Source organism: Puma concolor, chromosome A2, assembly GCF_028749965.1.
Source record: "Puma concolor isolate L17-30 chromosome A2, mPumCon1.1.hap2, whole genome shotgun sequence".
NCBI classification, from domain to species: Eukaryota; Metazoa; Chordata; class Mammalia; order Carnivora; family Felidae; genus Puma; species Puma concolor.
In genome coordinates, this window is record NC_141668.1 from 135,535,713 (window position 1) to 135,563,692 (window position 27,980).

At 43.2% G+C, this 27,980-nt stretch overlaps 1 protein-coding gene across 4 annotated transcripts in view; it reads left to right on the forward strand.

Annotated features, from left to right (window-relative positions):
• The first annotated feature begins 724 nt into the window (after window positions 1–724).
• Window positions 725–27,980, forward strand: part of EOGT (EGF domain specific O-linked N-acetylglucosamine transferase) — a 38,458-nt gene continuing 11,202 nt past the window's right edge. For 2 of the 4 annotated variants that reach the window (XR_015248297.1, XM_086697619.1), the window contains exons 1-13: window positions 1,090–1,223; window positions 2,035–2,255; window positions 4,850–5,073; window positions 6,219–6,319; window positions 8,156–8,264; window positions 11,223–11,317; window positions 11,659–11,763; window positions 15,804–15,910; window positions 19,137–19,240; window positions 24,818–24,910; window positions 25,263–25,334; window positions 25,481–25,567; window positions 26,088–26,156. Coding sequence is in view for 3 of the 4 variants with exons in the window: in XM_086697619.1 (XP_086553745.1) it covers window positions 2,246–2,255; window positions 4,850–5,073; window positions 6,219–6,319; window positions 8,156–8,264; window positions 11,223–11,317; window positions 11,659–11,763; window positions 15,804–15,910; window positions 19,137–19,240; window positions 24,818–24,910; window positions 25,263–25,334; window positions 25,481–25,567; window positions 26,088–26,156 (1,176 nt within the window). In the remaining variant the exon portion in view is untranslated. Of the gene's footprint in view, window positions 841–1,089; window positions 1,224–1,692; window positions 1,846–2,034; window positions 2,256–4,849; window positions 5,074–6,218; window positions 6,320–8,155; window positions 8,265–11,222; window positions 11,318–11,658; window positions 11,764–15,803; window positions 15,911–19,136; window positions 19,241–24,817; window positions 24,911–25,262; window positions 25,335–25,480; window positions 25,568–26,087; window positions 26,157–27,980 lie in introns of those variants that run through there. The other 2 variants (XM_086697621.1, XM_025916086.2) reach the window with 2 other exon arrangements.

The following is a 27,980-nucleotide window of genomic DNA, read 5'->3' on the forward strand; positions in this document are numbered from 1 at the left end:
AATGATTACAACTCATTTTGAATAACCTAACAGGAAAGCTCCATTTCCTGTACATGACAAAAATGGGATGGTGACAAGTAAGCTTAGAAGCACTTTTAAAAAGTACTGCCTTTATTGGTATGGGGTGGGCAAAGTATGAAATTAGAGAGCAGTAGTTCCCTTAAAGGCAGTCTTTAACATGAAGAGTAAATGACTTGATACTGTGAAGTGCTTTAGGATTATGCCTGGCTCATGTCAAGTTACTCTGTTTTAGCGGTGTTGTTATTTGGGGGAAAAATCCAGACAACATTCCTAATTTAGCAGATTACTAGTAATACTTCTCATAACAGCATCTTCAAAAAGTATTTAAAAAGCATGTAAACCTTTGGAAATAAACTGTCGTGTTTCTTTAAGGTCATAGGAATAGTGGTGACTCTGTGTGTGAGCCTAAGTTTATTTTAATGGCATCAACCTTTAGTTAATCAGTTCAAGTTGAGTCCGTAATGCTCCTATGCTATACGAGATAGCATTCTAGAACCCAAGATGTCCAAAGTGAAGACAGTGTGGCGGATGCGCATTCAAATAATTATGATAAAATAACCCATATAATTATAAAGGAATTCAAATAATTATAAAATAATCCAAGGATAAAACTTCAACTCCGCAGAAGAGCATTTGAACTTGGCGAGTTGCCCCCAAGTACGGAGAGAAGCAAGTACCCCGGAATCCCCGCCGCCAGAAGGTGCAGCCAACTCCTTTCGCGCTCACGTTGCAAAGTGAATGCGGCAACTTCTCTAATGAAGCAGACGGTAACCACCCGCGTCAGGAAGACGCAACCAGAATGAAGACCGGGAGAGTCAGGTGTGCCGAGTCCTCCGAGCGCCTTTTCGCCTCCCCCCGAGGGGGCCGGTGCAGCTTCGAGACCCCGCTTCGCTCTCCGGCTCAGCGGCTCTCCCTCTCCGCCCGGTAGCGAGGGGCAGCGCAGACCGAGCCCCCGCCCCGCTGCCGTGCGTCCCGCGGGCGCGCGCCCGGCCCCGGCTCCTGCCCCTGCCCCACTGCGGGGCTCGGGCCCGCCTCCCGGCGCAGGCCGCCTCGCTGTCCCGGCGGCTCCCTGGCGCCCCCTGGCCCGGCTCCGGCGCCCGAGGTTTCCGGTGAGCCGCAGTAGCCGGTTATGACGACTCCGTGCCCCCGAACGGCGGCCGTCTCCTCCTCCTCCTCCGCAGCCCCGGCTCCCCCGGCTCCAGGTGGGACTCGCTCGGCGATCCGCGGAGCCCTCACCCGCCGCCCTCCCGCGGCCGCCGTGCTGCGCGCGCCTCTCCCGCCGGGGCGCCCGGCGCGCCTTCCCCGCGGGCTGCAGCCTCTCCGCGGACTCCGCCGGCGCCTTCGCCGCCTGCGGGCCGGAGAGGCGGGCGCTCGGCCCCTTCACGGTGCCTGCAGCGGCGCGCGGGGCTCCCGGGAGCCCGCCGGCCACGGGGAAGGATGCCCTTCTTCCCCGCCCGCGCCCCGTGGGTCGGGGTCCCAGACCCGGGCGAAGCCGCTTCCGCGGGCCCCTCCCCGGCACGCCGGGGGCCGGGTGGAGCGGGGGTGCGGTGCTGGGTGGCGGGCGACGTGCGGGGATCCTCGCGTCCGGGAGGTGGCGGGGTGGGTGCGGGGTGCGGAGCGCGGAGTGGGTCCGGAGCGCGGCGGGGTGGCTGCGGAAGCGCGCCCGCCGCCGATCCCGCCGCCGCACCGCTTCCCTTTCTCGCGCACAGCTGGTGGACCTCCCCTGGGCATCTCAGGCAGCCGCCGAGCCCTCTCCGACCCCCTTGCCTCTACCCACCGTGGGACCTGTGGCCCCAGTGGGGGCCGAGCCATTTAGGAGTCCTTGTGAGCCTCAGATGCTTTCAACTTTTCGTGTGTCCACTGCCTTCTTTAGACTGCCCAAGCTCTGTCACAAGGCACTGCCCACTGTGTCACCCACTGTGGTCCTTGTCAGCCTCGGGCTTTAGCCTCTCATCGTCTTTCATGCTCTTACTTTTTTTTTTTTTTTTTTTTTCCCCCTCCTCCACCTTTTAGGCCTGAGGAAATCCGGTCCAGGAATACAGAAGAGGAGGGAGCCAGTTGCATTGCGCTGAAGGAAAGTAGCGCAGCGCTGAAGCTTTCATCTGCTGGAGAAGTGCAGACACCCTGCCCTGGGGGACCTTGCAAGAAGACCGCGTGCAGACAGGCTTTCTGCCAGGCCCCGGGGTTGTGCTTTCATGCTCCAGCAGCCACCCCCTTCTAGCGTATGCAAGTGGGTACGTGCCCTTTGCAAAAGCCTGCTTTCTGGTCTGAGACTTCAGATTTTTCCCATGACTTAAGTTACTCCCTCTGCATGGATCAGTGGGTTTAGTTTTGGCTAGAGCTCAGTCAGGGACAGTGGACCTGAACACCGGAAGGTCAGGACTTAGTCATAGCAATGACTTCATCATTGGAAGGGATGAGCCAAAAAATAGGCCATCCTGCCTTTTGAAAGGTAAGGCCCGGAGTAGTAAATAGTAAGGTTCAAGCAGCAGTATGATTCAGTGCGCAGAATGAATAGGGTCAGAACCAGGAACATTGTTTGCCTCCAGGAAATGGTTAATCTACAAAGTGTCCCTTTGGCCTGTACCGGTTGGTGACTGTATAAAGCAGGCTGTGTCCTTCTGCTTACCATTAGAATCTGGTTAAAGTTGGAGTGTTGAAGATGGTGTCTTTGACTTTGCTTTTAGCAGCATGGTGTTCATTAGGGAAAAGAAAACTCACTGTGAGTCAGGCCCTTTGCTTACGGAGTGTCTCGCTAAATGCTTGGCCTTCCACTGAGACGTTATCTCACTACGTTGTTTTCTCTCTTAGTATTTCCTTGAATCCAAAATATCACCTATATGATAAGGTCTACGTTAGCATTCTTTTAAGGTAGTATGTTTCATTTCTGACAGATTTCACATACCTAAAGCATGACAAAAGCTTCTGTGTGGTTCTGAGAATTCAAGAGGCCAATATTTCCCTGATAAGTACACTGTTAGTATTAATATGTATTTTTAAATTTTGTAAAATTGCTGTCAACTCACTTGTATAAAAGTCATAACTAAAAATATTAATTCAGGTCACTTTATAATAGGTAACAGTATATTCTTCAGAGCCACGAAAGAACCCACCATATTTACTACTCCAGAGGGGAAAAGGATTCCTTTTCATTGTCCACACTCTTTGTTATGAAGCCTTGGCCTTGGAACTTGAAGCTGGATTGAACATTGAAGTTTGTTCCTAAAGGCCCCGTCCTTGTGACCCAGGGTCAATGAAGGCTGATTCTGAAAGCTGGGTTTTCCAACATGCCCTGATGACTGTGGATCTTGCTGGGGAGTAGTTACGTGTAATATAGCCCTATCATTCAGTGGGAAGAGCCCCCCCCTTTTTTTTTCACAGAGCAAAATATACTGCTAAAGTGAACAAGAAATGGTATCATTATGGTCTGGATACATAGGAGAATTCTAGTCCCTGAGATTTAATCCTTGTGGGGTGAGATAGACTTGCAGTAAGGTCCCATGATGGTTATTGTCTCTTCTCATCTTGCTAATGCAAGATGGGGACAGAGTAATGGCACAATCTCTGAGACAGACTGCCTGAATTTCCCTCCTGGAGTTTTCTAAGTTGTAGTTACTATTATCATAGATCAGTATGACACCCCCTAGAATGTAAGCTTCACAAGGGTAAGGGGTTTTAGACCACATCTTCATTGCTACATCCTTGGTACTTTGAACAGTACCTGACACATAGTATGAACCCATATACCATTGTGATTATTAGGTGTTTTTTTTTTTTTTTTTTTTTTTTTTTTAAATTTCAGAGAGAGAGTGCAAGAGGGATAGAGGGGCAGAGGAAGAGAGAGAAAATCTAAGCAGGCTCCATTCTCAGTGTGGAGCTCGATGCGGGGCTCAATCCCACCATTTTGGGATTATGACCTGAGCTGAAACCAAGAGTCAGAACACTCAACCGTGTGAGCCACTCAGGCATCCCGTGATTATTAGTTTTTATTCAGCAGATGCACATATCCTCAGAGCTTTTGCATTTTCTTTTCTTCTTTCTCCCTGGCATGATTTCCTTGCTCAAAATTCAGGTCTAAGCTCAAATACTATTTAGCGACCTGTTCCTTCCCCCCACCATACCACATGGCTTTAAACATTTATTTCATAAACACCTATATAGCATTTAATGTGCCAGGTACATCTAAACATTTTACCAATATTTAAGTCACAACAGCCCTATGAGGAAGGTTTATTATTATTTCCATTTTACAGTTGGAAAAGCTGAAGCACAGAGAGATTAAATAACTCAAGATCATACAGCCAGGAAACTGTAGCTGGATTCAAACCCAATTGGTCTAGTCTCAAAGTTCATATTCTTAACCATCATGCCGTGTTGTCTATCATATTACCTACTTTCTAGCATCAGTAATATGTGAGTGGGGTCACATCGAATCCTTCATCCCGTTTTCACAAATAAAATTTTATTAGAACACAACCACCCCTATTCTTTAGGATGGGCTGTGGGTTCTTTCATAGCAAAGGTACTGTGGCCTAGTGCCACAGAGATTGTAGGACCTCCCAAGCCAAAAATATTCACTATCTGGCTCTCTACTGAAAAAGTCTGAAAAAGGTTATAAGCTCCAACAGAGCAGGAGCCTTTCTTGTTTTGTTCAAGCCTGTGTACGGGGTGGCCCCTAACACAGTGCCTGGCACAGAACAGGTGCACAATAAATGTCAAATAGAGGGAATGTTACTCAGTAGAGTTCGGTGTCTTTATATTTAGCTCTTGATCTCTTTGACCTTTAAAGGATATGCCTTAACAAAAACCTTTCCAATTGGATCTCTAGGTTTGGAGGTTGCTATGTTAATGCTGCTTATTCTTGGAGTATTGCTTCATGGTGTTTCACTGAGTGGCCAAGAGGAGGCTTCTCCCAAGGCTGATGGCATTCCAGGCGAACCTCTGTTTAACTACGCCAGCATTCGCTTGCCCCAGGAACACATTCCCTTCTTTTTGCACAATAATAGGCACGTTGCCACGGTCTGTAAGAAAGACTCCCATTGTCCTTATAAGGTAGGTATTCATCTTGTTTTTTCTCCTCTTAGTTCTTTTTAAAAGGATTTTAGTCCTGTTTTATAACCTGAACTTGATGGCTGCATTCTGTAAGGTAGTAGTAAGACTTTGTTTGCATTTCATCTAGTGCTGCTAAGTGACTAAACTTTGCTTTTTAAAATGATACCCCATTCATGAGAGTGAGATTTAAAGTCGAAATCACTAATAAAATTTAAAAGCTAAATCACTAATGAAATAAATAGGCAGCCGGTACTATTGGTATTCTCTGTAAACAAAGTAAATTAGATTTCGGACAAAAGGTCTAGGTAAAAGCAACTGAAGAACTTCACACCTCTTCTTTCTTAAACTGCTCCTGAGAAGGTCTCTTAGCATTTAATTTCGGTAATAACACCTCCGCCTCTGTCTCCACCTAATTATGACTGTTACTATGGCCTTCCTTCTGTTTTAAGGTTGTTGGAAAGGCCTCAAATTGGAGCCCATTAAGACGTCTCATGAGGTCGAGGTCGCAGAGATCAAAGCTGGGCCTTGTGAAACGCTTCCTTTCCCATGGAGCCCACACAGGAAGCGCATGGACAGGCAGACCTGGGAATGAGACCAGTCTTGCTTCTGGGCCTTGCAGACAAGCGGACTAAGCTCTCTGGCCAACAGGAGCTGCTGGGTCCCCCCAGGACTGCAGAACTGTCCCGTCTTGTGGCGTCTTGTGGCGTCTCTCCTTATCTTGATTGATGAGTAAAGTTGCTGATCCATCTAATTTGTGGTTCTTTTGATCATAGAAATTTCATTTTGTACTCTTTAGGGACTGCTTTTAGAATCGCTTTGAGCACTGAGAAAGGCAGTTTCATTAGGCTTCTTGAGGAAGTTCCAATGCAAGTGGTCTTTGGGAATGTAGGTAAAGCCTACACTTGGGTTGGGTCACAGACGGACATGGTGTTGGGGGAGTGGTGATTAAAGACCATTGTTGTTAAGAACTTTGAGACTGCCATTCTTAGGATTTATTCTAATGATTTTTATTACATGAATATGTATTATAAGATGTAAGGGTGAAAGTTCTGTAAAGATTTGTTTTCTTCACAGAAAAAACTAGAGTCGTCTCTTAATGTCCCAAAAAGGGAGACTAGTCTAAAAGTACGCGTTTGTTTTTTTAGAAACACTTAGAGAATCTAAAGTTCTGCTGGGGTTATGAGAAATCCTGCAAACCAGAGTTCAGGTTTGGCTACCCTCTTTGTACCTACGTCGACATGGGATGGTAAGCTTCTAGATGGAATCCTCCTCCCCTTTAAATTCTTTTTTTTTTTATTTTTTTTATTTTTATTTAAAAAAAAATTTTTTTTTTCAACGTTTATTTATTTTTGGGACAGAGAGAGACAGAGCATGAACGGGGGAGGGGCAGAGAGAGAGGGAGACACAGAATCGGAAACAGGCTCCAGGCTCTGAGCCATCAGCCCAGAGCCTGACGCAGGGCTCGAACTCATGGACTGCGAGATCATGACCTGGCTGAAGTCGGATGCTTAACCGACTGCGCCACCCAGGCGCCCCTAAATTCTTTTTTTTTATGTCTATTTATTTTTGACAGAGAGAGGGCATGTGTGGCGATGCACAGAGAGAGAGGGAGACAGAGGATCCCAAGCACACTCCACACTGTCAGCACAGAGCCTGATGTGGGGCTCGAACTCACAAACTGTGAGATGATGACCTGAGCCAAAGTCGGACACTTAACTGACTGAGCCACCCGGGCACCCCCTCCTCCCCTTTAAATTATCCTTCTCTGCATTGTATGCTGATGCCCCACTTCCCCGACAAACTCTTTTGGTTTTAGATAGTAATTCTTTTAGATATTAATTTGCTTATACAGTGATGAATTCAAGTTGACTTGCCTCCCCTCCTTCTTGCCACCCTGTGCAGGAATATGTCTTTTTACCTCTACCAAGAGGGAAAAACAATATGGATCACTAGAAAATATTTTACCCCAACAAACACTAAAAAGATAAATTGATAGCTCCCTCTTTTTAAAAAAAAAAAAATTTTTTTTTAACGTTTTTATTTATTTTTGAGACAGGGAGAGACAGAGCATGAACAGGGGAGGGTCAGAGAGAGGGAGACACAGAATCCAAAACAGGCTCCAGGCTCTGAGCTGTCAGCACAGAGCCCCACGTGGGGCTCGAACTCACGGACCGTGAGATCATGACCTGAGCTGAAGTCGGCCGTGTAACCAACTGAGCCACCCAGGCGCCCCTGATGGCTCCCTCGAGTGTGGAGGAGAGTGTGAAGTATATACAGTAGCTAAAGCCTACACTTTGGTTGGGGCACAGATGGACATGGTGTTGGGAGAGTGGTGATTAAAGACCATTGTTGTTAAGAACTTTGAGGCTGCCATTCTTAGGATTTATTCTAATCATTTTTATTACATGAATATGTATTATAAGATGTAAGAGTGAAAGTTCTTTAAAGATTTGTTTTCTTCACTGGAAAGGCTAGAGTCATCTCTCAACATCTGAGAAAGGGAGACCAGGCTAAAAGTACACGTTTTATGTTTTAGAGACACTTAGAGAATCTAAAGTGCTGCTGGGGCACCAGTGCATACCAGCTAAAGAAAATACAGTAATAAGCAGCTCGTTTTCTTGAGTTCCAGATGACCCTAACTTAATAAATTTCTGTTGTGTATTTTCAGTAAAAGAAAGTAAGTCTGTAAGTAACTTATTTTGGTATCTTGATGTCTCAAAGGAGTTACAGGAAGATTATGATAGTTCAAAAAACTTTTAGCAATTTCACCTTTAGAAAGGAAACTCGGAGCGCCTGGGTGGCGCAGTCGGTTAAGCGTCCGACTTCAGCCAGGTCACCATCTCGCGGTCCGTGAGTTCGAGCCCCGCGTCAGGCTCTGGGCTGATGGCTCAGAGCCTGGAGCCTGTTTCCGATTCTGTGTCTCCCTCTCTCTCTGCCCCTCCCCCGTTCATGCTCTGTCTCTCTCTGTCCCCAAAAAAATAAATAAACGTTGAAGAAAAAAAAAAAAAAAGAAAGAAAGGAAACTCAAGGCTCAGAAAAGCGAAAAAGAGAAAAATAATGGCATCTTTGTGATTGCGAATAGGACAGATACCCTTGAATCAGCCCAGGACATATTCTGGAAACAAGCTGACTTTGGATATGCCGGAGAGCGACTGGAAGAACTTCACGTGCTCTGCCAGCCTGAGGAAACGGTGCGTGTTTATTTTCAAATACTCGTTAGTGTTTGGGTTTTCATGTAAAAGCAAGGCTCCATGAGAGGAATCCATACTCACTTATTTATTGGCTTCAACTTGAAAAAATTTTTTTATGTTTATTTATTTTTTGAGAGAGAGAGAGAGAGAGAGTGAGTGGGGCAGGGGCAGAGAGAGAAGGAGCCACAGAATCTGAAGCAGGCTTCAGGCTCCGAGCTGTCAGCACAGAGCCCAACAAGGGGCTCGATCCCAGGAACCATGAGATCATGACCTGAGCCTAAGTCGGACACTTCACCGACTGAAGCCCTGGCTTCAACTTTTATTTAACTTCTAAAACAAGTTGTTCTGTGTCATTTGGAAGCCATGTCCTCATTTTCACACATATCTCAGAAGGTCATATTTTGAGACAGTTAAAATATAACTAGGTTTAGAATTTTCCTCCAACATAGGCTAAAGAAGATAAATTGCTTCTTTCCAGATTCCCTTGCAAGTCGTTTGGGACAGATGATACACCCCCACCATACTGCTCTGTGTTTGTTTAGGACTTGATGGTTCGCGAAAGCCTTTTCTCCTTGTCAGCTAGCTTGACTTTCGCAAGCCTTAGAGCAGATAGACAGGGCAGGGATTACTGATGCCGTTTGACCAGAGAGAAAAACAAAGTCCTCAGAGAGGTTAAGCAGCTTCTCCAGGACCACGCTTGTAGACGTGTAGACGTCCACGCTTGTACGTCTAGAACTCAGATACAGATCTCTTTCTGTGTGCTTTCAACCGTGCACTGCCCTCAGTGGGTCAGCCGTGCACGTTGCTAAGAGCCAGTTCTGGGTGGTCAGGAGAAGAGCAGTCTCCACAGGGCAGGGTTCAAAACCTGATTCTTAGAGCACCCAACCTTGCCATGTTTCAGTTTCTTTTCCTTTCAAGCCATGCCTGTGTCATAGCTTATGGTGGGGATGAAATGGAATTCTGCTTGTAAAAATGCTCAGTGTGGGACTGGGTTTCCAGCGAAGGGCTCAGGGTTAGTTTTTAAAGGTTCATGGGTTGTAAGTACTTACTATTATTCTAAATTTATTTATTTATTTTGGGAAAGAGAGAGAAGGAACACAAACGAGGGAGGGGCAGAGAGAAGGAGAGACAGAATCCCAAGCAGGCTCTGCACCATCAGCGTAGAGCCCAGTGCAGGGCTGGCACTCACGAAGTGCAAGATCATGACCTGAGCTGAGATGGAGAGTTAGATGCTTAACCTACTGAGCCACCTGGGCACCCCTGTAAGCACTGGTTATTATTTTTTTCTTTTTTTCTTTTATTATTATTTTTTTAATTTACATCCAAGTTAGCATATAGTGCAACAATGATTTCAGGGCTAGATTCTTTCATACCCCTTACCCCTTTGGCCCATCCCCCCTCCCACAACCCCTCCAGTAACCTTCTGTTTGTTCTCCATATTTAAGAGTCTCTTCTGTTTTGCCCCCCTCCCTGTTTTTATATTATTTTTGTTTCCCTTCCCTTATGTTCATCTGTTTTGTCTCTTAAAGTCCTCATATGAGTGAAGTCATACGATTTTTGTCATTCTCTGACTAATTTCACTTAGCATAATACCCTCCAGTTCTATCCATGTAGGTGCAAATGGCAAGATTTCATTCTTTTTGATTGCCGAGTAATACTCCATTGTATGTATCTACCACATCTTCTTCATCCATTCATCCATCGATGGCCATTTGGGCTCTTTTCATACTTTGGCTATTGTTGATAGTGTAAGCACTTATTATTAAGGTCTCCTATCTGCCAGGGTTCTTGAACCCTGGCCATGTCTCTGACCTCTCAGAGGTCTCTGTTATCTCCAGGCAATCCAGAAAATTTTTAAAAAATTCTTAATTCACTTTCGTTAAGAAGTGGAATATGTGCTCTGTGGTGCTTTGGGAGATACCACGTAATAGAACTTGAAGCAATTGTAGGGAGGTGGATGAACCCCGAAGGAGGAATTTGTGGCTTTAACCTGCACTGCTGCTGACACCCTTACAAGACATCGTTTTGTGTATGCCACACAGTTTGGCTGGAGCCCAGATGTTCTTGTGGCGGGCACAAAGGGAGAGCCATTCCACACCTCACACACCTCCTCCAAGGCAGTTTGTAGAATGCTTTCCTGGACAAGATCTACAGTGACACATTTTGTGCAATCAGAATATGATCTCTTACCAACTATGGATTCCAAAACACCATGTGGGTTAAGGTTAGGGCCTTGTGTTCATTGGGGAAATTACGGGAAAACAGTAAGATGGCATTTAAATCCATAAATAAAATCCAGAGCAGATAACAGGTTTTGAAACTGTCCCTATTTCAGCACAAACCAGATTGGTTAAAAACAAAACAAAACAAAACAAAAAAAAAACAGGCTCTGGTAGTTGACTCTTTTGCTCTTTTATTACAGTGATTTAAAAAACATTGCCCTTTTACTGCTGTTGAAAGAGAGACTCTGAGAAGTGTTATAGTTTGTAGAAAGCACCTCTTATTAAAATTGGCAACTGCCCTTCCAGCCTTCGCTTTAATGTCTCTTAATGTGTGCATTCTTCTTTGTTGCATTTGGCTTGGCTTTGAAAAATGCTTTTTCTCATAGCTGTGAGATACTGATGGCTCTGAGAGCTTTCTTTTTTTTTTTTTTTAGAGCACAGCAAAACCACACATAAAGCTCTTGGCCTTAAAATTTGAGATGATATAAATAGTACATTTGGGAGTTTTCCCAGTAACCTAAAAGTGTGCACACTGGCAAAACTATGCTTGACCAGAGTCTGCTGGGGAGGAGAAAAATGCATCAACAGCAGCAGGCTTTCAGAAGCTGTTCTCATCACGTGGTGTGGTTTCAGCCCGAACATGTACATCCTGTCAATCTGTCTAGCAAGGCTGAGTGTGTCCTCGAAATGTTAATACCTGGAGTTATTTTTTTCTTTCTTCTCCACCTTGTTTCAGAATGACTCAAGTCTGGTATGTTCCCGTTATCTTCAGTACTGCAGAGCAACCAATCTCTATCTTGATTTAAGAAACATCAAGAGAGACCATGACAGGTATTTCAATGGTTGATGTTAAAATCGAGTAGAAATTTGGAAATATTTCCAGGTCCAGGGATATGGCTTGGACTTGCTTCATAGTAATATGGCGATGAGGTCGGGGAATGGGTGGAGGATGGAAGCCCAGTCAAGCCACAAGCTGATCATTGTGAAGCTGGATTATGGGTCCATCAGGTTTCTGTACCATTCTGCTACTTTTGTTTATGTTCGAAGCATTCTGTTTTAAAGAGTTAAATTCTAACGAGGAACGGATTTTGTAAACCACATTAGTTACATCCTGTGTGCTTGAACAGTGATAAAATTTCTCAAACTCCGCTTAATTTTTTGTCATCCACCAGATTTAAGGAAGATTTTTTCCAGAGTGGCGAAATTGGAGGACACTGCACACTTGACATTCATACATTGATGTCTCAAGGTCAGCGCAAAAGCCCTCTGCAGTCCTGGTAAGATTTAAAAAATATGTATATATATAAAACATATATATATATATATATATATATATATATATATATATATATTTCTAAAATATTTGCTTTGATTTCTGGCACTTGCAGACCTTGGGAGGGACTTTTAAATGGAAAATGTTACTTTATTTGTAGAGAATTTGGCATGAGCCTTCAGGGAGTGATGGCTACAGAGTGAATCTGTCAGTTGTATTTGAATTAAATATATGTTTATAAAATATTAGGAAGTATGGTACACGATTTACTGACTGCCAATGAAAGAAAAAAAATCTGTTCAAAAATGAAATTTTATTAACTCTTCATAATTGTGCATGTGTTTGGAGAACACATTTTTTATCTTTAAAATTTTTTTTTCTTTTTACATTTATTCATTTTTGAGAGATAGAGACAGAGTGTGAGTGGGGGAGAGGCAGAGAGAGAGGGACACACACACAGAATCCAAAGCATGTTCCAGGCTCTGAGCTATCAGCACAGAGCTCGACGCGGGGCTCGAACCCATGAAATATGACATCATGACCTAAGCCGAAGTCAGACACTCAACCACCTTACCTTCCAGGCGCCCCAGGGGAACACATTTTTTAAAGAAATAAGTATTTAATGAAGTACGTAACAAGCATATAGAGGAGGGTACAGTTTGGATGATGAAGAAGTGAACCTAGCTGTATAACTCTTACCCTGGTGAAACATAGACCATCACCAGCACCCAAGACTCCTCTTCAAAGGGAAACCCTGCCCCGACTTTCAACACTTCTGATCAACTTTTTGAACTTTATATAAACTGGAGAAAATATTTTGATTTAAAACATATTTCTGAAGTTTATTTATCTACTTTGGGAGACAAAGAAAGACAGAAAGAGCGTGGCAGTATGAGCAGGGGAGGGGCAGAGAGAGGAGAGAGAGAATCCCAAGCAGGCTCTGCACTGTCAGTGCAGAGCTCAATGTGGGGCTTGAACCCAGGAACCATGAGATCATGACCTGAGCCGAAATCAAGGGTCGGATGCTCAACCGACTGAGCCACCCAGGTGCTCCTAAAACATTTTTACTAATTCTTTGGTCTAATTGACCGTATCTAGAAATGAACAAATTAGGGTACTTTAAAAAAACTTTTTTTTAAAACTTTTTATTTGGAAATAATTGTAGACTTCCAGAAGTTTAGATAGCGCAAGGAGTTCCCATTGTACCCCTATCCCAGCTTCCTCTAATGATGATATCTAACATAACCACAATGATCAAAACCAGGAAATTGACATTGTTGCAATAATATTAAGTAAACATATTTGAATTTCACCAGTGCTTGCATGCACTCTTTTTTATTTTTTATTTTTGGATGCATAATTCTGTGAAATTTATATCATACGTCTGTGTGCATGCAACCACTAACACAATCGGGACACAGAACTGTTCTGTCATCTCAAAGAAACTCCCGTGCTACCCCTTTAGTCTAGCTGAGCACTCAGTTCCAGCGTATATGTTACATTTTCCACGTGCCACCGAGCAGTTGTCCAACAACAGCTGGCTGTCCTACAATTCAACTCAATTCTGACACCATCTACCCAGAGACAACATCAGATCCCACATAGGTTAAGAGCTCAGTCCCACAAGACTGTCCCCCCGCCCATTTTAGACCCCAGTTACAAGCCCAGGGGATCACCTGTGCTTCTGACTGATCCGTCGGCTGTAGATTGGGTTAGATTTTGCTAGAGTGGCTCAAGTAACTTAGAGAAATATTTTGCCTACTAGACTACCAGTTTATTCTAGAAGGATGTAGCTCAGGAACACCCAGATGGAAGAGTTGCATAGAGCAAGGTGTGGGGAAGGGGCGCAGAGCTTCTGTGCCTTCTCCAGGCACCCCACGTGTTCCCCAACCCAGAAACCTTCCAAGTCCTCTCCTGTTAGGTTTTCGTGGGGGCTTCCTTACCTCCATGACAGTTGATTCAAACTCCAGCCCTTCTTCATTCCCCTAAGGTGTGGGGGTGGGACTGAAAGGTCCAACCCTCTAATAACAGTGATTCTGATTGGGTGATGTGGTGATTCTTCTGGCAGCCAGCCCCCAACCTTAGGGAGGTCGAAAAGTGCCTCATTAGCGTAACAAAAGACACTTTCCTGGCTTTGAAATTCCAAGGGCTTTCTCCCTTGGCCAGAAATGGGGATGAAGACCAAATATGTATATATCTTATTATAAATCACAATATCACAAGTCACATAGCATAGTCTTATTTAATGTTAATTTTTGAGGCCAAACATTCATGCTCAGCAAATCCTTCAGGATAATAATCCGCCATACATTTATAGGGCATTTTACAATCTGCAATGCAGTATCTTCCTTAACTGAGGTTAAAAATCAAAATTCACCTGAGTAACTTTGAAGATCCTAGTTGGCTTTACTCGGCGATTCATGAATTGGGCAGCCTCCCATCTAGCAAACAGAGAAGAGCTCCAAGAAGCTGTACAAAATGCTTCTGCTTTTATAGGCAGAAGGGGGCAGGGACAAGAAAAAGAGCAGATCCCTTCATCTTCCTGTGGGGGAGGTGGACTCTGTGTGGTAGATGGCCTTGTTGGTGCTGACCAGAAAATTACGGACTGGCTGCTTAAGACTCCATTCCTAGAGAAGTTGGAAAGTGTAATTAGGTTAGGCATTAAGGTTCGGTTTGGTGACGTGGGCTTAGCACAAGTGACTCCATTTTGGGCCTCTTTTTTCTTTTCAACACTTAATGTGAGTTTTGCAGTAGGAGTACCTCTACTGCAGTGAGCTGTTTGATTACCTAGTATGTTTCGATATCTGATTTCACATGGTGGTAGTTCCCTCTGGTGTATTTATATTAGTAATTTATTGCCATGTAACAAATTACTCCCAAATATGCACTAGGGTATATTTTCATTCATTATCTATTTGATAACAAACTACTCCAAGATTTTACAGTTTAAGACAACAAACTTTATTATCTCATGAAGTTTCTGATGGTCAGGATTTGGAGGCAGCTTAGCTGGCCGGTTCTGGCTCAGGGTCTCTCACAAGGTTGCAGTTCAGCTATTGACAAAGGCTTAGCCATCCCTAGGCTCAAGTCGGCTTGGAGACTCTGCTTCTAGGCTCCCTCATGTTGTGGTAAGTTTCACTTTCTCTGTGTCTGGTGCCATGTTTTTGCCACATGGACCTCTCCCTTAGTGCTACTCACAGCATGGTAGCCGGCTCTGAGAGACAGAGAGAGAGAGAGAGAGAGAGACTAAGCACGTGCCCTAGGATAGAGGCTTCGGTCTTTGTGTACTCTAATCTCAGAAGTCATATACCATCATTTCTGCCATATTCTGTTCATTGGAAGTAAATCACGAAGTCCGGCCCACACTTAAGGGGAGGGAGTTAATCTCTACCTCTTGAAGGGAGAAGTATCAGAGAATTTGTGGACCTATTTTTGAAATCACCACAATAATTCGGCATTGTGTGTATTTTAACAGGATTTGTTTGATATTTGTTTTACATCAGTTGTCTCAAAAATGAAGAGTTATAATCTTTAGGTTAATTATCTTTTGGCACATGCCCATGATTATCTTCTTTTGTAGGGAAGAAAACTGTACCATATGGTCTCCAAAGACATTTTCTGAGAAAAAGGCTTTACTTTCTAACGGGAGGCTTAGCTGTCTGCTGTCTTTCTGAGGCACTCAATAATTTTTGGAAAGCCATCTGTTTTAGAATCCTAAAGTCTACCACAAGATCACAAGAAGGCTTTTTGAATCTTCCCACTTTACTGGTAGATTATTTAGCCAATGCATTGTGTAGATTTCTTTTTTGTCTGGAAAATTCCTGCTTTATCTTGTACATGAAGCTGTCATCTTTCTTCCTTGTCTCAATCTTAAAATCATTATCAAGTTATATAAATGTTAGTAAGTTTGAGAAGTTCCACTTGTCTTCATAAGAGCATATTCTAGAAATAAAGTCCCCCTAATGAGCACATCCTGAGTTACAGTATTATAGTAGGAAGTTCAGGAGGATCCCTTTGAAACTATCTCCCAACTCTTAATTCCAGGTTTGCTGAGCTACAAAGCTATACTCAGCTCGCCTTCAGACCCATAGAAGCTGCTGAATGTGACGTTGTTATTGAAAAACCAACCTACTTCATGAAACTGGATGCAGGTGAGAAGTTAAACTTGCCTGTTATTTATTTATCAGTGAATAAGGCATTGTTCCTTCTTTGATATGTGTATGTAGTGATTTCCTGTGACTTTCTGGGAGGCTGTGTGACATTAAATAGTGGGTTTGCTTTTTGAAGTGGGTTCCTTCTCTGAAGAAGGGAGCTAGTTTGAACTTCCCATTATATGATACTTTTGGTATTTTAGTGGAGACCTGGACATTCGTATCAGATGACTCTATCAGAATCAAAAGATGAGAGAAAAAGGTCTATGGACACCTTCTGTGGCTAAATTTACCCCATCTGGTTTCTGCAATAACTTGATTTGTGTTGTGCTTCCTTAGAAAAAATTTAAAAGGAAAAGCCATGTATATATCGTGGGTAGGAGAGGAATGCCCTTCCTCTTCTGGCAGACTTTCTAAAATCCTTTCCATGACTGAAGGGAAATGAAAATTCCTCTGAAGTTAGCAGTGCAGTGTATTATTAGGGGCAAAAAGTTAGTTACATTATTTTCCCATTTGTACCTATAGCTTCTGACTCTCACCTTTCAAGGACAGCTTTAACTTTGTGAACCAGTTGCTCCAGAGAGGAGAAACGTGGATCGTGCTATATTATGTGTCTTATTATGAGAGAAAAAGATCATGGAGTGCCTGGGTGGCTCAGTCAGTTAAGTGTCCGACTCTTCTGCTCAGGTCATGATCTCACAGTTCTTGAGTTCAAGCCCCGCATCGGGCTCTGTGTTGACTGCATGGACCCTGCTTGGGATTCTGTCTCTCCCTCTCTCTCTGCTCCTCACCACTTGCTCTCTCTTTCTCAAAATAAATAAAAAACAAATTTTAAAAAAGATAAAGTTTATTCTGCCATGCCGTATCACAATGCATGAGGGGCCGGGCTTCCAGTGAAATATAGAGAGCTCTCTGTCACAAATATTTCAGAATTACTATAATGTATTGATCATATTTTTAATGCTTCTGTTTTCTGAAGCTGTAATTCTTATATAACAAAGCGTTAGGTTCAGAAATCAGACCCGTTGTGGTTTTTGGAATGAGAGCAAGTAAGAATGCTGTGTTCGAGGTCCTGACTCTTGTTTTAAATATGCAAATTGAAAAGGGGCAAAGAAAACTCTGTGATCTGCCTGAAAAGAGGTGGATATGTATGAGCTGTTAAACGGATGCCCCTACTCAGGCAGTAAAATGGGTAAAGTAGGAATAATAGGCTAGCGTAGCCCTGGGCTGTTTCTTTTCCTATGTTTGTAACTCTTTTTCTTCTGACTACACCCTCATCCCGTTTCCCTTTTCACCTTGACTCTTACCGTCAGAGAATGAGCATTTTACAGAACACGACTCATTCGGGGGCACATTTCTTGAGAATGGGACCCATGTTTTCTCCTTCCTTGGCCACACTGGTCTGTGGCGCGTCCCTCAGTACCTGTTACAAACTTGCCGGATGATCCATGGGGGAGCTAATGTGTGCTGTGCACTCATCTGGAAATAAGGATGTGTTGTCATAGAACCTTCTTTTTCTTAGTAACTTGAAAATGTGCTCTTTGCTAAATTGTTCTGAATACATAAAGGAGTCTTTCCAAGTACTCATCTAAGATTGCAGTCTAGGGGAGCCTGGGTGGTTCACTTGGTTGGGTGTCTGACTTTGTCATGATCTCACAGTTTGTAGGTTCAAGCCCCGCATCGGGCTCTGTGCTGACAGCTCAGAGCCTGGAGCCTGCTTCAGATTCTGTGTCTCCCTCTCTCTCTGCCCCTCCCCAGCTCACACTCCGTTTCTCTCTCAAAAAATAAATAAATATTAAAAAAATTAAAAAAAAATAATTAGTTACCAGTCTAAAAATAATTTTTTTCTCTTTGTTTTATTGAGATGTAATTGACATAGAGCACTGTATAACTTTAAGATGTACAGCATAATGACCTGACTTCTATAAACTGAGTATTTTTTACTCTTATTTTCTGGCACACAACATTATTACTCACCGTGGGAATGAAGTCAGAATATTTTATGATTTCTGCTTTTCAGAGTCACTGTTTTTCTTTTCAAATGCATGTTTAAAATTTTTTTTTAATGTTTGCTTATTTTTGAGAGAGAGACAGAATGCCAGCAGGGGAGGGGCAGAGAGAGAGGGAGACACAAGAATCCAAAGCAGGCTCCAGGCTCTGAGCTGTCAGCACAGAGTCCGACGTGGGGCTCAAACCCACGAACCGCGAGATCATGATCTGAGCCAAAGGCGGACACTTAACCCACTGAACCACCCAGGCGCCCCAAAGTGCATGTTTTGAATGTCATTTCTTGGAATTTCGTCCCCTTTAGATTTGCACGTTGCCAGTTTGGATACTGGGTCCTGCATACCTAAGTCGAAAGAGTGCATGTTTGGTTTCTTTTTAATGACCGACTTACAAATTTAGAAATAGCTGCACACACACTTCCTTCGCCCCTGTTTGACCCGGCAGGATCCAGGTTGTCTTCATTACAGTTTCCCTCTGTGCCAGGCGCAGGGCCAGATACTTTTAGGTACATTTTCTTTGCATTCCTCCTAACAAAGCTGGCACCTAAGTATAAGGATTTCCTATTTCTCCTAGAGAAGCTAAAGCGTGGGGACTTTATCACCTCTTGTGAAAACCTTGCTCCTGAATGGCTGAGCTGGGATTCAACATGGTTCTTCAGACTCCAAAGTTCATGCTGTTTCTATTAGAACATGAGAGACTCAGCCCTTTCAAATGGTAGTTGGTTAATATTTTCCCAAGAAGCAATGCTATAAATAGCGATTAAAAAGGAATGAAAAATACCAAAATGTTAAAAGTGCCATCATTGTCCATACTTCTATGGTAAATACATATTGCTTGATTCATTTAAAAAAATAAATGATCATAAAAAATAAAATTACTCTTTTTGGCCTTATAGTTCTACTGCATTTTGAGCTAAATAGACTTCTCTTATTTTTTTCTTGGAATTTACTGTTCATTGGTTACTTAGTGTATATAGGGGAAAATGCATTCCTGATTTCTAAATGGACAATTTTAAAGTGATTTTTTGAACCCAATCATCAGTTAATTGAGGACTTCCCAAGTACAGATCCTTTCGCTTTTGGAAAAACTCTTATGTTTTTGTCCCAATTATTTTCAGCTAAAAGTCTATCACACTATAAATAGGTGGGGTGAATAAAAATTGTTTAATCCTTTGCTCTTTGGGGTTAATTAACATCGATTTCTTTTTTTCCAATACCAGGTGTTAACATGTATCACCACTTCTGTGATTTTATCAATCTTTATATTACTCAGCACGTTAATAATTCATTCAGTACAGATGTGTACATCGTGATGTGGGACACCGTAAGTAAGAACATGTTCTTGGCTTCAGCTTTTTTTCAAAATTTTTAACGTTTATTTATTATTGAGAGACAGAGAGAGCCAGAGCATGAGCATGGGAGGGACAGAGAGAGAGAAAGACACAGAATCTGAAGCAGGCTCCAGGCTCCGAGCTGTCAGCACAGAGCCCGACACAGGGCTCGAACTCACAAATTACGAGATCGTGACATGAGCCGAAGTCGGAAGCTTGACCGACTGAGCCACCCAGGTGCCCCCTTTGTTTCAGCTTTGCCTGGCTCGTAAATGTGTGAAATGTGATGTGGTGAAATGGGGTTTTCTAACCCACACACATTTAAATATACACACATGTACACACTGAGGCAGATGGGTGTGAATGTGTCTGTGCATATGCATTTACATGTATGCATACATATGGGTATGTATGCATTTGCGTGTATATATCTTTGTTCTTTGAATTTTGGAATGAAGCCGTGGAAGATTTCTTTCCCCCTCTGGGCAGGTGAAGCCCCAGAGACCTGTGCTCAGTGTTTCTTTGAGAGAGACATGTGAAGACTGTCCTTTGCTTAACCTCTGTGACCTCCCACCTGACTCCCATGGGGAGATCTGGCCTCTGTTTCACCGTGTGGCCTCCTGTAATTACCACCTACCTTTGCTTAACTGTAGTTTCCCTTTTCTACTTGACTGATGCTAGATTGTGCTGTATCAGGTCACTACCCAGGGCAAGTCTTAGGTATATTAGCACGGTCTTTTTTTCCCCTCTCCTCCTTCCCTTATCTAGCCCCCCACCTACCAACGTAACCCCAGAGTTGCCCCAGTACACTCAGCTGGGAAATGGGATGATTCTGGTATCTCCCTCAGTATCATGGATGAACCATGCAATATGCGAAGAGTCACAGTGCCTGGCTCTGTGTGTTGTGTGCTCTGTGTGTTGACTATGACCATGGCAATGATAGGGAGGACAAGTGGTTTATGGTACACATGAGAGGCTGCCACTAAGAGGTCATTAAAGTTCACCTAGACATTCCAACTCACAAGATGCTCGTAGACCCCCTCTTGGCACAAGTCTGTTGAGAACATTCTTGCAGGCAGGGCAACTTCAGGCATTCCTTCCAGGGAGAGTTCTTCCAGAAGCCTGAACAGCATAGCTCAGGTGCAAGGGGCGGGGATCTTCCTAGGGCAGGTACAAACACTTCATGTCCCACAGAGGCCACTATCTCCTGCACCAGCTGTGTTGGTAGAGCTCCCAGGATCCCCGGAAGAGACAGCCAGCTCCAAGAGTCATCGTGCCCTTTCCCAGTCCAGACACATTGTACCCGTCAAGCCTCTTTTTAAATCGCAAACAGGAGCGCCTGGGTGGCTCAGTCAGTTGAGCTTCTGACTCTTGATTTTGGCTCAAGTCGTGATCTCACAGGTTCGTGGGATCAAGCCCTGTGTTGGGCTTCTCGCTGGGCTTATAGCCTGCGTAGGATTCTCTCTTTCCCTCTCCCTCTACCACTCCCCGGCTCATGTGTGCTCAGACGCATGCTCTCTCTCTCTCTGAAAAAAAAAAAAAAAAATTAAAAAAAAATTTTAGAAAAATCACAAGCAGTGTTACTTAGAAACACAGTTGGCCTCTGCCATCTTCATTTCCAGAGAGAAGAGCCAGACAGTTAAACGAAGGTTAGATTCTCGTGCAGGATTTGGGGAAGTGTTTTGTTTTCACAGATACGAGGCTCATAGTGGAGCTGCGTAGAAAGGTTTCCTTTATCACTGCTCCATAGACTTGTAGTTTGATTTGAAGTCTGGGGAGAATTGGGTGATAATTCTTGGCATGTGAATAATGCGGTCTTTTGATTTTCTTCTTTGCAAGTATGTGTTTCCCTCTTGAGTTCCAGTTTTGCTACCATGACGGTTTCATTTCTTGAAACTGTTTTTGTGGTCAAAGGACGCAACAGTTCCTTTCTCTTTTCTGTCAGTGCTTCTAGGCCACTGTCACCAGCTCTCAGAAGCCCTGATGATTAACTCAGGGTTAAAAATAAAAAATTTTTTTTTTAACATTTATTTATTTTTGAGAGAGAGAGAAAGCGAGAGCGAGTGAGTGGGGGAGAGGCCAAGAGAGAGGGAGACACAGACTCCAAAGCAGGCTCCAGGTTTCAGGATGTCCACATAGAGCCTGCCATGGAGCTCGAACCCACGAACCGTGAGATCGTGACTTGAGCCGAAGTCAGACCTTAATTGAGCCACCCAGGCGCCCCTTGTTGTGCCTTTTTTTTAAAAAAATTATACCCTATGTTATATCATTGAGTGCTCAGAACCCTCCAGGGAGTAGGATTTTTATGAACTTGGTTTACAGATGAGGAAGCTGAAGCTGTGAGCAGCAGGCGGGTGTTCTAAGAGAGCACAGTCAGCGAGGGGTGGAGTCAGGGTTCCAGGCCAGGCAGTCGGACCCCATCCTGTGCACTGAAACCACAGTGCCCTGTCTCCTCCCTATGGTCCCCTGCACATCCTATTAAGTTGACGGAAAGTTTTCTAGACACTTTCCAGAAGCTTCCTTATATCTTGTTGCATGCTTTTCCATGTTTTCCTCAAGTGGACTGAGTTAAACTGAGCACCTTCTATAGCCCTCCCCTTCTCTGCACCTTCTGGAGAGTGTAAATAGGATGCACGGCCACCATGAAGTCCCAGGTTACTCACTTAACTGGTAACTGGGCACGTGATGTCAGGGCAGGCTGACCACGAGTGGCAGGGAGGGGCAGGATGCATTTAGCTGAGCAGCGTCACCACCCTCCTATTACCTCCCTCTTTTGGGGTTAAGCATCCGGCTTTGGCTCAGGTCGTGATCTCATGGTTCATGAGTTCAAGCCCCACACTGCAGCAGTTAGTGGCTTTGGATCCTCTGTGCTCCTCTCTCTCTGCCCCCTCCCCGCTTGCATATTCTCTCTCTCCTAAAATAAAGAGACATTAAAAAATAAAATAAATTAAGTCATGGGAATGTAAAAAAGGAAGGAAGGAAGGAAGGAAGGAAGGAAGGAAGGAAGGAAGGAAGGAAGGAAGGAAGGAAGGAAGGAAGGAAGAGAAAGAAAGAAAGAAAAAGAAAGAAAGAAAGAAAGAAAGAAAGAAAGAAAGAAAGAGGTCTCTTCCCCTTCTTCTTCTTCTCCAAGTTCATTTCCCTCAACAGTAACAAACTGCAGTTAACGTGGGAGTCCCTTATAAGACTTGACTTTAGCAAATATGAAGATATCCTCATACAAAATCTATGTAAGGATCTGTAGAAGGATATAATAAAATTTATGTAGGGATGTGTTTGTTTATATCCTTAGAGAAAATATGCTCTCTCATATCCTAGTTTAGTATTATATCAGGGGCATCTTTCCCAGTGGGTACATTTAGGGTTATTATTAGTTTTTTGTGTGTATGGTTACATGATATTTGGTAGATGCTAGGGATATCCAACACATGCCTCAGTGCATGTATCATGTCCTGCCACCCCCCAATCATATTTCATGTATTGCCATTTTTTTTTTTTGCTACTTACTGAAATGCATTGAACATCCCTCCCACATACATGTGTCTTTATACACTTATCCCAGCTTTTCTGTGGGATGTATTCCTGTAAGTAGACTTTCTAAGTCATAGGTTATTTGCATGTTTAAATTGGAGACATACACAGGAGGAAATTTTATGGCATCTTCAAGAATATCCAAATATTCTTCAACCTGAGACTAGAAAGAAGTCCTTCCCCTGTGGCAGATAATTTGAAGTTGAGGGCTGTGGAAAAGAACCTTTTGGAGGTGGTTGTTACTGAATAATACATGATTTCCCTGAAAAGTCAGGATTGCTGTATTTTATTATTAAATTTTCCTTTCAAAGGTATCTTATTTTATCTGAAGTATTTTATCTCAAGAAACTGTCTCGAATCACTCTTTTAATTGCCCTTTATTTATTATTGAGCCAGAATAGGGACATTTCATTTTTGATGGTGTTGAGAAGGGCCTTTATTAGGGCATTGGAGGAACATCGAAGGGGAAAATTTTTTTTTATCACTACATCTAACAGTTCTCAATAACTTTGAAATAACTCTAATATGTGCAACATAAAAATTTCAAAATCTGAAAAAAGAATTGCTATAATGATAAAAAGACATGAGCATAATGTATAACCAACTGTAGACCTTGCATCTAATCCTACAATACATAATTCTTATTTCTTTTGGCTGAATTTTTCAATCCAAGTTATACCATTTTTAAAGAAACTGATCTCCTTCCTTTAGCTGAGGGAGCATGTAATTAATTTCTGCTTTGCAAAAATGGAATGCACTTGGTAAATGTACTAGAAAGACCTATTTCCCTCTGAGAGGCAATTGTGTACAGAGGTTAAAAGCTTGGAATCTGGAAGCAAACCGACTGAATTTAATCTCAACCCTGCAAACATACCAGCACTGCCATTTATGCAAACTACTTAAATTTGTATCTCTGTTTCCTCATCTGTAAAATGGGGATAATGGTATCCCCTAGGTTATTAAGTTTGTGGGGTGTTAATAATTTTAAGTGCTTAAAAGCATGCCTGAGATGTAGGAAATATGCAAGATGCTATTATAATTATTATTACTCTTAATGTTAATGGGGAATTGTCACATGTTACTCTTTGGTCAATGAGGAGATCATTTCTTAGAAAAACGCTCATCGGGGTGGGGTGCCTGGGTGGCTCATTCGGTTAAGTGTCTGACTTCAGCTCAGGTCACGATCTTGCACTTTGTGTGTTCGAGCCCCGTGTCAGGCTCTGTGCTGTCAGCTTGGAGCCTGGAGCCTGCTTCAGAATCTGTGTGTCTCTCTTTACCCCTTCCCCTCTATCTGTCTCTCTCTCTCAAAAATAAACATTAAAAAAAAAAAAAAAAAGAAAAGCATTCATCATAGTTTAATGTTAGGACTTCCAAAGCATTTTCTTGCTTTGAAATTTCTTCAGAAGTGTAATCCATTTACCCTGATTGTTTTTGCTTACTGAGCTATCCTAGTGTGTACAAATGGTGTCATATGTCTGTGATTTGGATAGAAGACTCACAGGGAAAAAAACCCCACACCAACTACCATTCAGAGATGTGAGTATAAGAACAGATAGGGTAGAAAAACCAAATGTTTTCAGCAGACTAAGAGTATAATTGTGGTGATTACTTCTTTTTTAAATAAAAATTTTTAATGCTTATTTTATTTTTGAGAGTGAAAGAGAGCACATGCGGGAGAGGGGCAGAGAGAAAGGGAGACACAGAATCCTAAGCAGGCTCCAGGCTCTGAGCTGTCAGCACAGAGCCCGGTGCAGGGCTCGAACTCACAGAATTGTGAGATCATGACCTGAGCCGAAGTTGGACGCTTAACTGACTGAGCTACCCAGGTGCCCCTTGTGGTGATTATTTCTGATGACATTCCATCAAATTAGGTATTTGCTCAGGCCCAAGATGAAAATCCGTGTTTCTTCTATGGATTTTTTGAGCTGGTTTAGCATCGTTAGTTCTTAAGACTAACAAGCTTATTCGAGTATTTTGTTGCATTTTTAAAAAGCCATATTGCATCCTTCCATGGCCCTAACCTATTTTGTTTTCACTTTCAGAGCTCCTATGGGTATGGTGACCTATTCTCTGACACATGGAGAGCATTTACGGATTATGATGTTATACATTTGAAAACTTATGATTCCAAAAGGGTACTGGAAACTTTCCTGAAATGTCTCTAAATAACAGTCATTACAGATGACTCACTCATCGAATAAATATTTAATACGAGTTTCTATTAGCTATTACCATTGATTTTTGACTTCGTAGTTGCTTTTTTTTTATGACTAGAATAATTGTTTTTAACTAGGTAGCATTAAAAAACTTTTCCCTTTAACTTTTCCAAAATTACGATTTTCACTTGAGTGAAATAGCTTGCTGTTCAAAATATTTTAATGCAAAAAAGAGATTAATTAAAATTTGTTTTCTGTAATTTTAAGTACTATTTTGGTGTGCAGTGTGCAAATTGTGTTCTCTTACCTTGTACAATACCTTCATTCTTAGGTGTGTTTTAAAGAAGCTATTTTTTCCCTACTCCCCCGGATGCGATACGGGCTGTTCTATAATACCCCTTTGGTAAGCATGTCAACGGGTGTTAATATTCATATTTATACACTTATTCTGGATAGATTTTAAGATAAATGTTTATTTGTATCTTGAGAACATCCTAAATAGTAAGGCCGAATGGCTCATTGTAACATGAATTATTGTTTTCATGTTAGATATCTGGCTGTCAGAACACGGGATTATTCAGGGCATTTTCCCAGCATGTGCTGCACAGACTGAACATCACACAAGAGGGCCCCAAGGTAAGGAGTACATTATAGGTTCTGACTTGGGCCTGACTTCACCCAAAATAAAAACCAATGGCACCTTTGCAGAAAAAGAAACCAGCGGAAGACAGTGTTTTCTGGGGTTAATAATTTCTTGCCTGGAGTGAGTGATCCAAAATCAGATGTCACCAGCCTATGACAGATAAATAAGGGACGGTGGAAGAATGTACTTTTTTCTCCATTCTCTTTCTCCTGTCTTTCTCCGTATCTCCTTGCTCTTCCCCCAGCCCCCGCCTAACCCACAAATCCCTGCTAAAAATTCCACCCAGCCAATCAAACAGAAGTGTAGTAAACAAGTTTTGTTTTCTGTGGCTAAAATGGATGCAGTTTTATTTCCTGAGGGAAGTCTGAAGGAATCAGGCTAAACAAGTACTTGTTCCCTAAATATATCCTGATTGAGTTTCATCGCTTTGTGAAAATCACATTTTAGGTTCTAGTATTCATTCATCTGTGCAGGCATATACAGCATTATTTTGCCTTTTCCTTTTGATGACAGGATGGAAGAATCCGAGTCACCATTCTTGCACGGAGTACAGAGTACCGGAAAATTCTAAACCAAAACGAGGTTAGTTTTTGGTATGCGTTTTTAATACCATCATGTTGAATTTAACTTCCTGTAACTCATGTGCTTAATTTTTTTCACACTGCACTACATGCTTTGATTGGAAATTATTAGCTTTTAGCAAAGTTTGATGGCTATGCCCAGTTCATCTACTAGACTCCTACTGGGGGTCAGCAAACCACCAATTGCCCAAACTAGCTTCGCCTTACTGTAAACGTTCACCTGCCACAACTCAGAGTGGAAACAGAGGCAGAAACTATCTCTTGCGTCCTGCCTTTACTGCCATAGATTGCCAGACATTCTGCCTCTGTACAAACTAGCGGCAAAAATGCAAGAGTATCTTTTGAGAGATGATTGATGGAGTGTGGCAATACTGTGGCATCCAGAGGCAGACTTAAGTTAGAAGAGTCTCCATTCTTTTCATGACTGTGTGTTCTGGAAATTATTCACCTCTTAGGTTTTGTACTTTATTTTGACAGCATCAGCTCTTAAATTATATTTAACTGAGATAAGATCACCATGCAAGGCCCTTGCCTATAACAGCCTGGTTGGCAGGTGTTCTCACAATAGTATGACTGAGTCCACAAAAATGTCTTGAGCACCTGCTATGTGTTGGGCTGTATTCTAGGCCCTGGAGCTACCGTAGAGGACAAGATAAGTGAGATCCCTGCCCTCACAGAACTTATGCTCTCTGGGTGAGACAGACAAGAAATAAGTAAACAAGTCCCTAAGTAAGGTGATTTCAGGTAGTAGTAAGTGCCACAAAGGAAGTAAAACAAGGTGATGGGGTAGAGGGGCCAGAGATGCAGGAGGAAGGGGAAGCAGTCAGGTGAGATATCTGAAGAGGTGCTGTTGGGCAGAGACCTGATCGCTAAGAAGCCAGCCAAGGAGAGAGCCTCCCAGGCAGAAGCAGATGGCCTGTGATGTCCAGGCTTTAGGTGCTCCAGGAATGGAGAGATCACCAGGCAGCTGTAGCACAGCAGGAAAGGTGGGGGCGACCCTAGAAGAGGTCAGAGAAGTTGGGCAGGCGGTAGAGAGGTCCTATATCCTCTTGGCCTCATAGGCCTAGCTGAGAAAATGAGCGGGTTCTATTCCGGTGTGGGAGAAACCACCGTGAAGTTTTGGGCAGGGTATGGTAGGCAGAATACTGGGCCTCCTCCAGAAGATGTCCCCATCCGAATCCCTAGAACCTGTGACAAGATTAGGTTACGTGGCAGAGGGATGCTGAGTTTGTAGGTGAAATTAAGGTCGCTCGTCAGCTGGTCTGAAGGTGGGGAGATTACCCTGGATTATCCAGCAGGGCCTGATGGAATCACAAATGAGCTTTAAGCATTCTCCACCAGAGAACCATTGCCTCTGCCTGAAAGCTCTCTGCTTAGCTGGATTCTTCTCACTGAGCACATTTTAGTTCCGCATGTCCTTGAAAGTGGAAGAAGGAGACAGAATCCAGAAGGGAGTCATGAGGACAGAAGCAGGGCCAGAGGGATGCCACATCCCTGGCCTTGAATATGGAGGAAGAGGCCCCGAGCCAAGGAATGCAATGGCTCCTAGAAGGTGGAAACGAATTCTCTCCTAGAGCCTCCAGAAGGAGCACAGCCCTGCAGATAGCCATCTGTCTCACTGTTGGACTGCTGTCCTGCACAACATTGAGTGGGTCAGTTGTGTGGCCGTGAGCTATAGAGTCTGTGGTAATTTGTTGTAGCAGCTAATAGAAAATAAATACACAGGCAGAGACACGATCTGGCTTATTCATTTATTTGTAAACCACTTTGGCTGCAAGAGTAGGAACAGGGGGTATCATTCAGAGCTGTCACTGTGGCCCCGGGA